Source organism: Schistocerca gregaria, chromosome X, assembly GCF_023897955.1.
Source record: "Schistocerca gregaria isolate iqSchGreg1 chromosome X, iqSchGreg1.2, whole genome shotgun sequence".
NCBI classification, from domain to species: domain Eukaryota; kingdom Metazoa; phylum Arthropoda; class Insecta; order Orthoptera; family Acrididae; genus Schistocerca; species Schistocerca gregaria.
The window spans coordinates 590720602-590734529 of record NC_064931.1 but is presented as its reverse complement, the minus strand read 5'-3'; the positions used below and the strand labels follow the sequence as shown (position 1 = coordinate 590734529).

Sequence of the window (13928 nt, the reverse complement as noted above, 5' to 3'; positions counted from 1 at the left end):
CAAGAGGGCATCTGGAAGGGTCTGTCCTTTGGTTTGTACAGATGTTAGTGAATGGATTCCCATTCATACCTCATTAGAGGCAGTAGCTGTATGGATGCAAACGATCTCAGTGATTACCACTTGGAATGTTTACCTACCTCCCGGTGGGCCTCTTACTTATGTTGACTTGACCACATTGCTCCAACAACTTTCCACTCTTTTCTTCTGTCTGGGGGCTTGAATGTGCACCAAGCCCTGTGGCAAAGTACCAGTTCATCTGGTAGGGGCCTTCTAATTGATCAGCTTCAGATGCACCTCGTTAATGATGGTTTTCCTACCCATTACAGGGCCACCTTTTCAGCTTTCGATATAAAGATCTCCCCTAATCTTGTGGCTTTGCCACATTGGTCACTGCACAGTGACCTTTGTGACAGTGACCACTTTCTGCTGATCCTGTCGTTTCCTTGCCACCGACAGACAAACCAGTTACCACATTGGGTGCTTCACAGAGCCAGCTGGCCTTTGTATGCCTGTGCTGTTACGTTCACTGCCCCTCTGTTTGATTATATTGATGATGTGCAAAGCATCTCAGACATGATCATTCACACTGCTAGAACTGCTATTCCTCTTTGTAAAGTTCACTGCCACTATTGGCTGGTGCCGTGGTGGACCAAAGACGTTGCAGTAGCTATTCAGGATCTGTGACAAGCCTTCCTACAATTCAAACAACATCCTTCAAAGACCAACCTTCTCACTGTTAAGTGACTTCATACTAAGGCTTGTTATCTAATCAAATGCTGGGTGCACTATGGCTCCTTCAAAGGGATGTATGCCTCTTGGGCCGAGCTCCTTGGTTTTATGGGCTGCCAGCACTCAGTAGCCATTCTGGGTCTTGTTCAACAGGGTGGTCTTTTAACAATTAATTGGTTCATGCAGAGCACCTTGTGACTCACTTCGTGACAGCATCGGTGTCTTCTTCGTACAGCTACCTTTCTACTGCAGAAACAACAATTTGAAGACATCCCCTTGTGTTTCACTCCCCACCAAGCTGAGTCCTATAATGAACCATTCACAGACAGGGAACCATTCCAGGCTCTTGTTCCATGACCTGATTCAATTCACAGTCAGATGATCCAACACCAGAATGTTCCCCAAATGCGACTCTGCTCAGGGTCTTCAACAATATTTGGCTCCAAGAAGCCTTCCCCTTTCAATGGGGAAATAGCATAATTGTCAGAGTCCTTAAGCCATACAAGAACCCAACATCTCCTGACAGTTACCAGCTGATTAGTGTGACCAAATTACTCTGTAAGTTGCTTGAAACTATGGTTACCTGCAGATTATGCTGTGTTCTTGAATCTCACAGCCTCCCCCCCCCCCCCCCCCCCCCCATTCAGTGTGGTTTATGGGAGGGATGATCCACAACTGTCTATCTGGTTAGGGTGGAAGGAGCAATCTGACAGGCTTTTTCTAAATGTCAACACCTTGTCACAAGTCTTTTTTTTTTACCTGCATAAGGCGAATGTCACCCCTTAGTGCCACCACATTTTACTTACATTCCATGACTGGGGCTTTGAGGTTCTCTACTGATTTTTATTCATCAGTTCTTATCCCACTGTTTGTTCTGGGTTATAGTCAGCATTTTACTCAGGTCACAATGGGGCCAAGTGAACAATATCCCACAGGGCTCTGTGTTGAGTGTTGCACTCTTCCTCATTGCCATCAGTGGGGTAGTGACCTTTGTTGACCCATTGGTCACATCTGAGTTGTACGTTAACAATTTTTTTCATTTGGTACAGCTCCCACTAGGAAGCCGCTGTGGAATGCCAGTTTGAGGTGTATTGCAGTGGTCCTCTGCATGGTCTCTTTTCCACGATTTCCAATTCTCTCTTTTAAAAATGCGGGTCATGCATTTCTGCCATCATACACAGCACTTCCTGACTTGGAACTAGACTTAGGTACCCAGTACCTGGACATGTAGCACAGTCCCATTCCTTGGGCCTCCTTTTTGACAAAAAGCTGACTTGGCTGCCTCATATTTGTCAGCTGAAGACTGGCTGCATGTGAAAGTTTAATGCTCTCTGCTTCCTCACCCACAAATCTTGGGGTGCAGATCATGCTACTCTTACCTGTGTTTAACAGGCCCTGATTTTGTCCCAACTGGGCTATGGTTGCCAGGTTGATGGCTCAGTGGCTCCTTCAGCTTTAAAACTGTTATAACCAGTCCACCATCATGGTGTGCATCAGGCCACTGGTTCCTTCCAGACTAGTCCTGTAGACAGTCTCCGTGTCGAAGTGGGGTTCTTCCCTCTGTAGAATCGACAGTACCAGCTCATGGTCTCCTATGCAGTCATCATTTGACAATTCCCCAATCTCCCCACATATTCTATTCCCTTTGTATACATGGGGTACCATCCTCCTGATACCCGCCATCAGGTGGGATTACCTGCTGGAATGTTCGTTGCTTCCCTCAACAAAGATCTCAAGCTGCTGTCCCTGGATTGTGCTCCCCATGTTTTCTCGTGCACTCCACCTTGGATGGTGCCCAGGTCATGGACTAGGGTCGATATCTTCCAAGGCCCTAAAGTTTTGGTCACCCGCTTGACCTTTTGGCATCTGTTATGTCCTAGTTTTTGAGTAGTTCCATGGTGCTACCATCTTTTACACTGACAGCTCTACAACTGTAGATCTGATGGGATATTCTTTTGCATCTCCTGCCGGTATGGAATGCCGTTTGGTCCAGGGAACATGTAGTGTGTTTATGGCAGAGCTGACAGCTGTTAGCAGAGTCTTAAGTTTTATTAAAGTGGCCTCCTGTGACCGTGTTTTAAAATCTACTGACTCAGTGACTAGTCTCCAGGCTGTTGACTGATGCTGCCCTTGCCACCCTTTGGTCTCCACTATTCATGAGTTTCTTGCTAACCTTCATCAGGCTGTCTGCTCATTTGCCTTTCTGTGGGTCCCAAGTCACATGAGTATCCTAGGGAATGAACTGGTTGGCTATCTGGCTAGAGAAGCACTTACTCACTCTCCTGGCACTTTTCTGTTGCCAGATGCAGATTTCTCACTGCACATGAGACCTCCGCTCACTTAGAAATGGAATGACATGTGGTAGGCTTCTGCCCCATCTGAAAAAATTCTGCACAGTCAAGGAGTCTACTCCAGCATGGTGCTCCTCCTTCACTTTTCCTAGAAGGAATCCACAGTCCAGTTCTGTCTCCGAATTGGTCATAACAGGTTGACTTGTAGTTTTCGTTTGTGTAACAAGCCATTCCTGATTGCAGCGGTGGAGCCTTACAGACAGTAGCTTGTATCTTGGTGGAATGGCCTCTCGTTTTGGCCCTCCATGGTAAGTGTAGATTCCCAGACTTGTTGCCTCTAATATTGACAGACAGGTCACGGATGGTTGAAATGGTTCTAAGTTTTCTTCGTGGAAGTGGTTTTCATTCTCAGTTATAAGGTTTTAATTTGCTCTGTAGAGGGGCCAAGGTGGTTGGGGATGGGATGCCTCCCACTGCATGCAAGGTCTGATTGATCCCTGATCCTACCTCCTTGACTAGGCTACTCTTTTCGTCCCTTTTTTACTCTGTTTTAATAACTTTTAGATTTGCTTTGCCTCCTTTCTGCCACACGTAATTTTAAATTCTAGATATAGCACACTGTTGAATACTGAGCAGACTAGACTAATGAATTGGATGGGACAACTGTGGGTGGGTATTTCGTGTTACATGCAGAGACCTGGGGCACCCACCTTCCGACTTTTCGTTTTCCTTAACCATGCTCCTATTATTGATGGAACAAAAGCTGTCCATTATTTTTCTTACTTTCTCATTTTTACTGTTATGACTGTCCCTAATAGATCAGAAAATGTTCTCAGTGGAGGCCTTTACTTCTGGATGCACCCATTTTGGTTCGAGGGACTGATGACCTAGTTGGCTGGTCTCGTAACCAGCTCCTCCCCCATGTGCCCCCTCAACCAACCAACCAACCAACCAACCAACCAACCATAGTGTCACATTCATGATACTAATATTTCAAACAACATGACAGTGGCTCACGTGGCTATGTTTTGTAAAAATTTCCTTGGTGGATGAAATGATTTGTTACAGAATAATGTTATTTATGGTGTGATATGTTGTATTAAAATTGTGACAAAATCTGTATTTCCTAAATCGTGTCACATCTATCCCCTTTGTTTTGCTGTTTTCTGTCCCATGCCTTCACTGAAAATATAATGCTCTGCTACAAAGTTAGGGAACATTTTAGTCAACTGTGATATTTAATGACCTGCTAGAAGAGTTTGTGATAGTAAAGGGAAAAAGTAGACTATTTTATTTGGATGATTTTTCTCTGCTATGTCTATAATTCTTTATAGCAGATACAGCCATGGTTTGTACAGTCGAATTCATTTCATAAATCACAAAAGATGATTCTAAATTTCAACTAATTATCATGTTTTGTAGAGAAGAGCAAATTTATTTTTCACTTGATAACCCATAACTGCATTTGAATTGTCATTTCAGTAATGAATGACGCCTGCTGAAGCTGGTGAGTATTCTTTTGGGAATGATTTAAAACGTCAAAAATGACATAGCTAAACTGGTCCATATTTAAATTTTCTTTTTCACATATCTTGTATAGGGATTGTAATATTGAATGTTTTAAATTTTTTAACAAAATATAACCAGATGTACTCATAATCTTGAAGTACTTGCATTGCCAAGGGGAAAAAAATAAACCTACAATCAAATGAAGATAAAAAATCTATTTGTCAGGTTATGTGCGTCAGCATAGACACAATCAAAATGTGACACAGATGACAACTTTCTAACACAGATATTCATTCATCCAGGAATAGAGAGGAGAGGGTTGAAAATAAGATCATTTGAATATCAAGAGGGAAGATCATGTAGAACAGCAAGTGAAGGGAGATAGAGCATTATGTCGTTTCAAATGTTTTATGTCTCCATTGATGTAGTGACCTGGCTAACTATCCTCCTCTGTGGCAAAATAGTTAATTTTCTTTTAACACTCTTCTTTTGTCGTGCAATGAAGGGATACCTATCCAGAGTGAAAGCTGTGGTTGGTGTTTGTTCTTGTGACACAAGTTAACCAAGAACTTTTTATAATATAATTTGTATTTTACTAACATATGTAAATGTGAACATATTTATTCGATATTTAAAAGGAATATATTAAAGACTAATTTTTCTGTAAAGCATAGTTGTTGCAATAGACTGAACACAAATTGACAAATCTACAATAGCAGTTACCATTAGGAAGACATGCATTTGTGATTCAAGAATAATGTAATGTTGTTTCTGTTCTTGGTGATGTTCTCAGTCAGTTGGTGACTTATTGCCATTAATAAATTGTTACAGACAAAAGATAAATCACCTGATGCAGCAGCCTGGTTAAGTGGAATAATTAAAAAGTTACTTCTTATAATTTCTCGCCCTGCTCGTTTACTGGAGTGCTTAGAGTTTGACCCTGAAGAATTCTATTTACGTCTGGAACAAGCTGAAGGCCAAGCTAAAACATCGTATGGAATAAAGGCAGAAATAGCTCAGTATGTCATCAACAAATTGGGTTTAACAAGAGATCCCATAGCAGGTTTGTGGTATTGTGAATTTCAGTTACAGTTTTTCTACATTTTGTATTGTTAGTATATTGCAAATTACATTAAATATGTAAATATGAGAAATTTTATAACTCTTGACAGTAGTGCTTAATTTTGTTCAGTTACATTACCAAGTGATCTCAAACATATTTACTATCATGTTTTACCCATGAAAACCAGAAGTACATCTACATTTACATCTACATCCATACTCCGCAAGCCACCTAATGGTGCATGGCGGAGGGTACCTTGAGTACCTCTATCGGTTCTCCCTTCTGTTCCAGTCTCGTATTGTTCGTGGAAAGAAAGATTGTCAGTATGCCTCTGTGTGGGCTCTAATCTCTCTGATTTTATCCTCATGGTCTTTTCGCAAGATATACGTAGGAGGGAGCAATATACTGCTCGACTCGTAGGTGAACGTATGTTCTCGAAACATCAACAAAAGCTACTGAGCGTCTCTCCTGCAGAGTCTTCCACTGGAGTTTATCTATAATCTGCATAACGCTTTCATGATTACTAAATGGTCCTGTAACGAAGCATGCTGCTGTCCGTTGGATCTTCTCTATCTCTTTTATCAACCCTATCTGGTACGGATCCCACACTCACGAGCAGTATTCAAGCAGTTGGCGAACAAGTGTACTGTAACCTACTTCCTTTGTTTTCGGATTGCATTTCCTTAGGATTTTCTAATGAATCTGTCTGGCATCTGCTTTACCGACGATCAACTTCATATGATCATTCCTTTTAAAATCACTCTTAATGTGTACTCACAGATAATTTATGGGGTTAACTGCTTCCAGTCGCTGACCTGCTGTATTGTAGCTCTATGATAAAGGATCTTTCTTTCTATGTATTTGCAGCACTTACACTTGTCTACATTGAGATTTAATTGCCATTCCTTGCACCATGCGTCAGTTGGTTGCAGATCCTCCTGCATTTCAGTGCAATTTTCCATTGTTACAACCTCTCAATATACTACGGCATCATCCACAAAAAGCCTCAGTGAACTTCCGATATTATCCACGAGGTCATTTATGTATATTGTGAATAGCAACAATCCCACGACACTCACCTGCGGCACACCTGAAATCACTCTTACTTCGGAAGACTTCTCTCCATTGAGAATGACATGCTACGTTTTGTTATCTAGGAACTCTTCAATCCAATCACATAATTGGTCTGATAGTCCGTATGCTCTTACTTTGTTCATTAAACTACTGTGTTGAACTGTGTCAAACGCCTTGCGGAAGTCAAGAAACATGGCATCTACCTGTGAACCCATGTCTATGGCCCTCTGAGTCTCGTGGACGAATAGCGCGAGCTGGGTTTCACACGACCGTCTTTTACGAAACCCATGCTGATTCCTACAGAGTAGATTTCTAGTCTCCAGAAAGGTCATTATACTTGAACATAATACGTGTTCCAAAATTCTACAACTGATGGACGTTAGAGATATAGGTCTATAGTTCTGTACATCTGTTCGACGTACCTTCTTGAAAACGGGGATGACCTGTGCCCTTTTCCAATCCTTTGGAACACTTCGCTCTTCTAGAGACCTACGGTACACCGCTGCAAGAAGGGGGGCGAGTTCCTTTGCATACTCTGTGTAAAATCGAACTGGTATCCCATCAGGTCCAGCAGCCTTTCCTCTTTTGAGCGATTTTAATCGTTTTACTATCCCTCTGTCATCTGTTTCGATATCTACCATTTTGTCATCTGTGCGACAATCTAGAGAAGGAACTACAGAGCAGTGTTCTTCTGTGAAACAGCTTTGGAAAAAGACATTTAGTATTTTGACCTTTAGTCTGTCATCCTCTGGTTTAGTACCATTTTGGTCGCAGAGTGTCTAGACATTTTGCTTTGATCCACCTATCGCTTTGACATAAGACCAAAATTTCTTAGTATTTTCTGCCAAGTTACTACATAGAACTTTACTTTCAAATTCATTGAACGCCTCTCGCACAGCCCTCCTCACACTACATTTCACTTCGTGTAATTTTTGTTTGTCTGCAAGCCTTTGGCTATGTTTATGTTTGCTGTAAAGTTCCCTTTGCTTCCGCAGCAGTTTTCTAACTCTGTTGTTGTACCACAGTGGCTCTTTTCCATCTCTTGTGATCGTGCTTGGCACATACTCATCTAATGCATATTTTACAATGGTTTTGAACTGTTCAAAGCCCAAACATACTTGTTACTCAGTAACGATGGGGTTGCAGTCTTTATTTTGTTCTTCAATTCATCGATATTGTGAACCTTATGTCCACAGACAGGCTCCTTCACTGTATAGTATAATGTGAAATCACTGGTTGTGGGAACATGAAGGCCAGCATGAAAATATGACATGACTTATCCAGGAACATAAAAATGTGTTAGCAAGTGTGTCCCAGGATGTATAGGCATATTTTGTTGTGATACTCATGTTGCAGAAAATATGTTATCAGTCTGGTGGACAATGGGAAACTTATTGACTGTATACACATGTAAAATTTTCAGTAGATGACTGAAGGTACTTGATGCTGTTTTATATATAAAAAAATAAAAACTGTTGTTGTTGAATTCTGTATGAACACTGGTTTGATGCGGCTCTTCATACTAACCTACCCTTTGCAAGCCACATCATCACGGCATAACTACCACAGCCTAGGTCCACTTGAACCTGCTTACTGTATTCAGTCCTTTGTCTCCCTCCACAACATTTCTTCCATTACCAAAAATTGACAATTCCGTGATGCTGCAGAATGTGTTCCTCTCAACCGATCTCTTTGTTAGTCAATTGTGCCATAAATTTATTTTTTGATTCAGTGCCTCCTCATATGTTATTTGATGTACCCATCTAATCTTCAGCATTCTTCTATAACACAAAATTTCAAAAGTTTCTACTTTCTTCTTATCTGAAGTGCTTAATGCCCATGTTTCACTCTGATACAAGGGTACACTCCAGACAGATACCTTCAGGAAAGACTACCTAACAATTAGATTGATCTTAGACATTAATAAATTCCTCTTTTTCTGAAATGTTTTTCTTGCTATTGCCAGTCTGCATTTTATACCATCTGTTTTTCAGCCACCATGTGTTGTTATTATTGACAAAATTATTGTGTTAGGCACACTTCAGCAGCATTATATTTGTCCTCTAGCCACTCCAACTTAGTCGTTCTGCACTTTCTGCCAATCTCATTCTTTAGATGCATGTATTGCCTTTTGCCGGCTTAATTTGCTGCATTTTTATGTTTTCCCCTTTTCATCAATTAACTTCTCCCATCTTATCCATGGATTTTTGCTAGTTCTTGCCTTTCTAACTATGTGATCCCCTGCTGCCTTCCCTATTTCATGTCTCCAAGCTACCCATTTGTCTTTTCCAATATTCCTTACTCTCATTTCAGTACAACATTGCCTGTTGCTCTTCCTGAGGCTCTCAACAAACTATAGTACCTTCATTTTACCTAAGTCCCTTACCCATAATTTCCTATTAATTAATTAATTAATATTATGTCCATGTAACTGCATATGTGTATTGTGTTGTATACTTGTGCACTTAATCAAAGCTTTTGTTTTTTTTGACTTGGTGATCTGATCCTAGACCTAAATCATTTGTCTGCAATGCAGTATACTGTTACAGCTCTTTATTGCATTATGCAGTGATTAAAAACCATTATTCTTTGGGAAGTAGCAGTAATTTCGAAAATGAAGTGGTTCAGTTCTGATGGAAACATTCTCTGTCTTGTGGGTGGTGTTCGCTTGTGGCAAGCTGGGGGACAGTTCTCTAACGATCAACCCGCATACCAGTCTCAATATGTTACAGGGTATCATCTTTCACTGCGACTTCCATTTACATTCCGATGAGAAGTTACGTGCGAATTTGGACTGACTGCATGTAAATTGTGACCCTGTGTGAACAAAGGACAATAGCTTTGATACTTGGGCAATCATCTTGGCCTTAGAAGGTGACTCGTTGTCTAAAAATGTCAAGCTGATAGTGTATTGATGTGATATGAAACCATATGTTCACCCTCCCATGCAGCACTTAAAGTGTGTGAGATTAAGGCACATGTCTTTGTGCCATAATGCCAGCCGCGTCTCTAGGGACTGTGAACATCAGTTGTTCCTTGTGCCGCTGCGCCCCCCCCCCCCCCCCCCCCCTTCCTCAATCTCCGTCATATGTGAAAACCATCCTAATCTAAGAATGCAAGACTCTCAAGCAACTCAAATATTGGGGGTCAAGAAGAAATATGATTGTTTGCATCCTGCACATATGATGATGATTGCTGTAGCTGCAGTGACAACATCCTCTCGCCCTTCATGCCTTCTACTCCGGCCCTTGGGGCTCCCAAACATCCTCTCTGCTTGTGCTTGGGGATCCTTCTTCTTATTGTTTCTCTTACATCTGCTTTGGGATTGAGTACCCATCCACCAGGGACATTGATCCTAACCCCCAGCCAGAGAAGCATCAACATCTGCACCTAGATCTGCATCTACGTGATTACTGTGCAATTCATAATTAAGCACCTGGCAAAGGGTTCATTGAACCATCTTCAAGCTATTTCTCTACCATTCCACTCTCAGAACACCACATTGGAATTACTAGCACTTAAATCTTTCTGTATCAACTCTGATTTCTTTTATTCTATTATAATGATCACTTCTCCCTATGTAGGTGGGCCAAAAAAATTGTTTATTGAAATATCATGAGAAGATCCTGCCACAGTAAAAAACGCCTTCGTTTTAATTATTTGAACTCCAGTTCACACACCATGTCCGTGCCACTGTGCCCTCTATTTCACGATAATACAAAACAAACTGCCCTTCTTTGAACTTTTTTGGTGTCTTCCATCTGTCCTATGTGATGTGGACATCAAACTGCACAGTGATAGTCCAGAAGAGGACTGACAGTGTAGTGTAGGCAGTTTAAGTAGAACTGTTGCATTTTCTAAATGTTCTGCCAGTAAACTGCAGTCTTTGGTTTACTTTCCCCACAACATTTTCTGTGTGGTTGTTCCAGTTTAAGTTATTTGTAATTGTAATCTCTAACTATCTAGTTGAATTTACAGCCTTTAGATTTGTGTGATTTATTGTGTAACTAAACATGGCAGATTTCTTTTAGTACCCATGAGGGACTTTTCATTATTTTGTGTCAGTTGCCACTTTTTGCACCATACAGATATCTTGTTTAAATCATTGTACAATTAATTTTGATCATCTGATGACTTTACAAGACTGTACATGACAGCATCATCTGCAATCAATCTAGGAGTGCTGCTCAGATTGAATCCTATGTCTATGTAGATAAGGAGCAGCAGAGGTTGTATAACACTTTTTGATGAACACCAGATTCTACTTCTGTTTCACTTGATGGCTTTCTATCAACTACTGTGAACTGTGGTCTTTCTGACATAAACTTGTGAATCCAGTCATACAACTAAAACGATACTCCATAGGCACACAATTTGATTGGAAGTGTCTTATGAGATATGGTGTCAAAAGCCTACTGGAAATCAAAAAATACAGAATCAGTTTGACATCCCCCATGAACAGCACTCGGCACCCTCCTCTGGCTTCTCTCACCAGGGAGGGGTTCCTTGGGATGCTCCCCTCCCAGGATTCTGATGATCTGCAGCCATATACTAGCCAGTAGCTGATAGAGCCGCAAGAGACTGGAATAGAAGGGAGAACCGATAGAGGTACTCAAAGTACCCTCCGCCACACTCCGTAAGGTGGCTTGCGGAGTATCGATGTAGATGTAGATGTAAAAGTTGCTGGTCATACAATTTCACATTCCTTCTCTGTCCCTGAAACTAGGGCAGACATCAAAATCAGTCAAGGAGAAGAGGGACAAAAAGAAGACCTCTGAGATGAAGTAACTTCTGGTGGTTCATGTGCCACAAGACCCCACATGTTCCGTTTCTGTATCTGACGCAGAGTTCCTGGTGGCCCTTGTGTCACTGGATCCCCATACAGCCTGCCTCAGAACCTATAGATATTGATGCCGTATCCTCAGAACCAGTGGCAGCAGACAACTCTTGGGCAGGACTTTCTCCTTGGTCCTTTCACTTCCAAACAGGATACTGATAGTATGTGTTTTTTGGTTACCAGCATTGCAATCCCCAACCCTCCACGGCTATCAGGGGTAATTTAAGAATTGAACTGACTTTGACAGAATGTTGGTTGGGGTTTATATGTAAGTTTTGGACTCTGTCTGCAGCGAACATATGCCACTTGGTAAGACTTTGGAGGTTACGGTTGTTCATGTTAGGATGTCTCCGTATTTTACTGTCTGTAATGTGTATTTCCCTCCTGACAGTGAAGTGTCTCAGAACACATTGTCTGCAGTCGTTTCTTGGCTCTCCCATCCTTTCTCATTTTGGGTGATTTCAATGCCCCGAACCATTTGTGGGCTGGTCCTACAACCACTGGCTGCAGTAAAGCTATTGAAAGTTTGCTCACAGGGCTCAATCTTTGACTCTGGAATACCTTGCCCCACACAGTTTAGTATAGCATGTGGATCTTATTCAGCCATTGATCTTTCCATTTACAGCCTTGGTCTTAAACCCTCCATCCATTGGAGAGTCCATGATGACACGCATGACAGTGATGATTTGTCAACTGTCCTGTTGCTCCCTCAGCATCACTTGCTTGGGTGTCCACCCAGATGGGCTCTCAACAATGCTTTGTCTGCCATCACCCTTAGCATCCTGCCACATGGCGGTGTTAATGTAACTGTCCAGAGCAGAAGCGGAGTCTTTCTATCAGCAGCTGACTTAAAGACCGTGCCCCCCCCCCCCTTCCCGCACTGCCCCCCACCTCCCCCAATCGGAAGACTCAGCTCGTGGGCCAGACTGTATCCACAGCCAACTGCTCAAACACCTATCAGTGGATAATCAGCATCATGTTGTTGCCATTTTCAACCATACCTGGAGCGAAGATGAGTTCCTATCACACTGTTGCAAAGCGTGATCATCCCGGTACTGAAGCTGGATAAACGCTCCCTTAAGATGGATAGCTGTCGCTCAGTCTCACTAATATTCTCTGCAAGTTGCAAGAACATACCATGAGTGGGCAGTTGTGTTAGTACCTTAAGTCTCAGGGTTTTTTGGCTCTGTTCCATCACAGTTTTCACCAACGCTATTCTACTACTAACAATTTGGTCTGCTTGGCGTCCACTATCTGGTCAGCTTTTGTCCAGCGTCAACACGTTTCCACTGTCTTTTTCGAATTGCAAAGGGCTTATGAGATCTCGCAGCCTCATCTCACCTTCGTTATCCTACATGAGTGGTTTCTCTGGACCTAGCTCCCAATTTTTGTCTGGAACTTCTTGTCGCACCATATTTTCTGAGTTAAAGTTGGTGCTACCCACAATACCCCTCTTGTGCAGTAGAATGAAGTCCAGCAAGGCTCTGTATTGTATATGCCCCTTTTTCTCGTGGCTTTCAATGGTCAAGCAGCAGTTGTGGAGTCGGCAGTGTCGCCCTCCCTGTATGCTGATGATTTTTGCGTTTTCTATTGCTCCTCTCGTGCACAGTTGCTGAATGCCAACTGCTAGATGCCATAGGAAAGGTTCAGTACTGGGCTCTCGCCCATGGCTTCCAGTTTTCAGCCACCAAGACATGCATCATGCACTGTGGATGTTGCTGAATGCCAACTTCAAGGTGCCGTAGGAAAGGTGCAGCCTCCAAGACATGCATCATGCACTTCTGTCATCATCGTACTATCCATCCACAACCAGAACTCTATGTTGATGACCAGCTGCTCAGTTTGTTTGAGTCTTATCACTATTTAGGAGTGGTCTTTGATTCCTGTTTCATGTGATTTCCCGATCTTCACCTACGTAAGCGAATGTGGCGCTCGCACCTCAGTGCTCTTTGTTGCCTCAGTAAAATAAGCAGGGGTGCAGATTGCTCTACATTTTCGGGGATTTACAAAGCTCTGATCCTGTCTTGTCTTGATTTTGGGAATCTCGCATATACCTTGACATCCCCATCAGCATTGCAGATGCTGGACCTAGTACACCATAGGTCCAACTTGTGACAAGTGGTTTTCGGACCAGCCCTGTGAACAGCCTGCTCCCTGCACTATAAAGCAGGTGCCAAGAACTGCTGCTCAACTACATGATACAGATTTGCTGCTCTCCTGAGCATCTGAACTACTGTGTAATTTTTCCTTATAAGGAATCCACCCCCCCCCCCCCAACAGTGGTCCAGTACTGGTGTCATGATTACTGTTCATATACAGTGTTTTTGCTCTGAACTCCAACTGCTCCCAATGTGGCCTTCTCTCAGTAAACATGTGTTCACCCCTATAGTGTGTCCCCCATCCTCTGATCTATCCCAATCTATCA

The 13928-nt window shown here is 42.3% G+C and overlaps 1 protein-coding gene across 4 annotated transcripts in view; it reads left to right on the top strand.

Annotated features, from left to right (window-relative positions):
* The window catches only part of LOC126297668 (microtubule-associated serine/threonine-protein kinase 3), a 245718-nt gene that overhangs the window by 81980 nt on the left and 149810 nt on the right, over positions 1-13928 (top strand). For all 4 annotated transcript variants that reach the window (XM_049988765.1, XM_049988768.1, XM_049988766.1 and 1 more), the window contains exon 9: positions 5361-5592. In XM_049988765.1, coding sequence (XP_049844722.1) covers positions 5361-5592 — 232 coding nt within the window. The remainder of the gene's footprint in view (positions 1-5360; positions 5593-13928) is intronic.